General features: G+C 43.1%; 1 protein-coding gene across 1 annotated transcript in view; it reads left to right on the forward strand.

The window, feature by feature from the left end:
• Positions 1 to 1,647, forward strand: part of Idh1 (isocitrate dehydrogenase (NADP(+)) 1) — a 21,572-nt gene extending 19,925 nt beyond the window's left edge. Inside the window, exon 9 of the mRNA XM_050154215.1 lies at positions 739 to 1,647. Within this exon, the coding sequence (XP_050010172.1) occupies positions 739 to 829 (91 nt within the window). The 3' untranslated portion in view covers positions 830 to 1,647. The remainder of the gene's footprint in view (positions 1 to 738) is intronic.
• The last annotated feature ends 1,800 nt before the right edge of the window (positions 1,648 to 3,447 follow it).

Raw genomic sequence — 3,447 nt, forward strand, 5'->3', positions numbered from 1 at the left:
ATTAAAGGCCATTTTCTACAGCTCTTCGAAGAGGTTGAAGATTATCTATCTATACTGAGTATAATCTCTATATATCTAAAGAACCTGATTAGTCTAATTATAAATGACAAACTTAGATGACTATTAATCTATATAATTCTCAATATCTATCTAACTTAAAGACTAAGACAATAAACAACTGTGTAATAAATGAGGATAATGATCTCCAAATATAAACACTGTACAAATACACATTGCAACATGGTAAATATATATCAATTATATAAGTATCTTAATCAGAGGTAGAAATGTACACTGCAATATGGTAAATATATACAATATATATATCAATACAATAATACAGTTTGTGTGTTGTTATTTCGGGGCATAAGCTAGCCAGGCGGCCGGGGTGCTGGGGACGCAGCCCCGCCGCTCTACTTACAACACCTGTGGCTCCGCTGCAGGCTGCCATGTGCATGTGTGCACCTGTGGCTCTGCTGCAGGCTGCCCTGTGCATGTGTGCACCAGTGTCTCTGCTGCAGGCTTCACTGTGCATGGGTGCACCTATGGCTCCACTGTAGACTGCTCTGAACACGGTCAGCCCTAGAACCTCAGTCCTCGCCCATGGGTTCGTAGCTTATAAATATTTAGCTGCTTTTCTTCTAGAAATGTGAGTAGGATGGCTAGGATTTGTTTTTAATTACCTCCTAGTAAACCAGAGAAAAACCTAAATTTCTTTCTTTTTCTTTCTCCCACCAGTGTCCAACGTTCTGACTACTTGAATACATTTGAGTTCATGGACAAACTTGGAGAAAACTTGAAGGCCAAACTAGCTCAGGCTAAACTTTAAGGTCAAACCTGGACTTAGCGGGACAAGGGTCTGTGGTAACTAAGTCCACAGGTTTACATTTTTTTTTTAAAAAAAAAAAATAACACTCAAAGATAGAAACAAAAATCATTTTGTAATTTGTTTAGAGGACAAAGTTGAACTTTTCTATGTGTCTGCAGGCTTTTCCTTTTTCATGCGGTTATTGCCACCTTAATGAACATGGTGGGGACTTTTTTTAATTGTATTTTATTGTGTAGTAGCGGTTTAGGTATTATGTTAGTGCCCATTCGCGTTAACTGTCACCTTTTCTCTTGCTCTAATACGCATGACCAAAATCAGAAGTGCTGCAGATGGTGGGCAAGAGGTGCAGTTTGGTGAAAAAGAAGGCCACTCACTCCCCTGTGCCCGTGAGTGTGAGCCCCGGGGCTTTGTGTGCGAATGTTATCCTGCATGTGGGAGAGCTGCACAGTGAGCCTACACGGGATGGAACAGATAGGTGTATGTAGCTGAAATGTATGGCAGCCATGTTTGTAAAGAGCATCTGTGTCCGATATACTAAGTATATTTTAAGGCCACTGGAGAATTCCCGCTCTAGAATAGACGCAGACTGGAGGCGTTCCCTCTTTGATTTCTCTCCCCCATGCCTACCCTAAGTATTATCCCACCCCAAGTAGCACATTTCACCCGGGTGCAGTCATGAAAGCTGCGCCTTTTTGGATTTCTGCTGGCCTCTGTCAGTTCTTTTATATAAATGTGATTTTTCAGAAGTGGATACTAAACACTATTCCAGTCCAGTCCTTCCAAACTGTTCATTTTAATTAAAATTATGTGCTAATGACTCTTCTGAGTGTTTGTTTATTGTGTGTAGTTAGAGCCGCCTTCGTTTCTTTTCCTATTACTGTAGTGAAATACCTTGATAAAAGCCACTTAAAGGAGAAAGGGTGAGTTTTGCTTCACAGTGTAAGGTACAGTCCCGTCATGGCAGGGAAGAGAAGGGAACAGGAGCTTGAAGCAGCTGGTCATGTGTCCATAGTCCCAAGGCAGAGTAGGGAATGCCTGCTAGTGCTTATCCTGCTTCCTGTGTTCTACATCGTCCAAGACTCGCTGCCCAGGAAGTGGAGCCGCCCACAACAAAGGCATAACAGAAATCAAAATAATCCCTTCCCTGCATGCCCAGAGGCTGTATCCCAAGTGGTTCTAGGCTCTGTCTAGTCGAAAAGTCACACTAACCATCACAAATACTAGGTTATATCCTAGCCATAGGAAGGTGAACTTGAAAATATGTTTTTTTCTCTTAAGCAGTTTACTGTGGGGGAAAGTGTGTAAGTTTTTAATCAACAGAAAATGAGGGGAACTACATGTAAAGAAAGGGCTGACTTGAGGAACTGTGAAAAACTGTCAGAGCAGACACTGCACAGACTGAAGAATGTAGGCATTGCCGAGTAAGTTCATGGGGAGACAGTGAAGACTGCTAAGAAGGAAGAGGCATGATCATATTTTCAGTCTTAAAACAGCACTCGTAAAGAATTCACAGTGAAGGGTAAGCTCGCAGACACTTGAGGGAGGAAGACTACTTTAGAGGCGACTGTAATGTGTTAATTGGAAAACATTAACGATCCTATGGGAGGACGACAATGAGAAGACCGTGGGATGGGGTTCTAAGATGGTGGAAGCGGATGGGAAGGACTGATGGCTCAGCGAAGTGCTTACAAGAAGACCTGAGGTCAGTCCCCAAATAAAATAAAGAAGTCTGTGTGATCCCAGCTCTGAGGGGATGAAGACAGCAGGTGCCTGGCCAACCAGTCTAGCTCACTTGGCAAGTTCTGGTCAGTGAGAGAACACTCTCAGAAAAATAAGGTGGATTGTACCTGAGGAATAGAAGTCATAGCCTCTGGCCTACCCATGCACGCACATTTGTACACACATGTATGTGCACGCGCACACACACACATACTCATGTATACATAAGCCCAGAGAAACTGGACGAGTGGGTTTCTCTATAACAAGATATGTGGGGATTAAGAGAAAAGCCCAAGTCCCAGCACCAACGAAGGCTATCCACATCACAGTGTCTTTGGATCAGGAAGCTCTGTGGATCTTCACTTTTTCCACCTCAGAAGTGCATGAGGGGTGGTGAGATGCCTCAGCCAAAAGCGTTGGCCTCCAAATTTGGCAACTTGAGATTCCTCTGTAGTACCCACACTGTGGAAGGGGAGATCAAAGTCGTTAAGTTGTCCTCTGTGATACATGCGTGTGCTTCCCCATGCTCCACTTAATGAGAATTTAAAAATGTAAAACAAAAGAAGTCCACGAGTAGGCTGGCCATATCTTGGCTTTTTTCCAGTCTGCCCTTCTGGCAAGCTTGAACTCAGGCTGTAGACACTGCCAATACATGAGGCCTTTCAGAATCCAAGCAGGGAGTGATGAAATACCCACATTTGACCCAGTGCCCCAGTGCCACCCTCATGGTGAATCCCAATCTAAACCAATAGTCACATCAACTCCTCGGAAGAGGGGAAGATACTAGTATTCATCAGTTTCCCCAAATTTCAAATTGAACAAGTTTCCCTAGGACAATAGGAAAAAAAGCCGCATTGTTTCTTGCTAAAACTATTAAGAAAACATGGAGACAAAAGGAA

Source organism: Alexandromys fortis, unplaced genomic scaffold (genome assembly GCF_014885135.2).
Source record: "Alexandromys fortis isolate MF-2015 unplaced genomic scaffold, M_Fortis_MF-2015_v1.1 scaffold_40, whole genome shotgun sequence".
Lineage (NCBI taxonomy): Eukaryota > Metazoa > Chordata > Mammalia > Rodentia > Cricetidae > Alexandromys > Alexandromys fortis.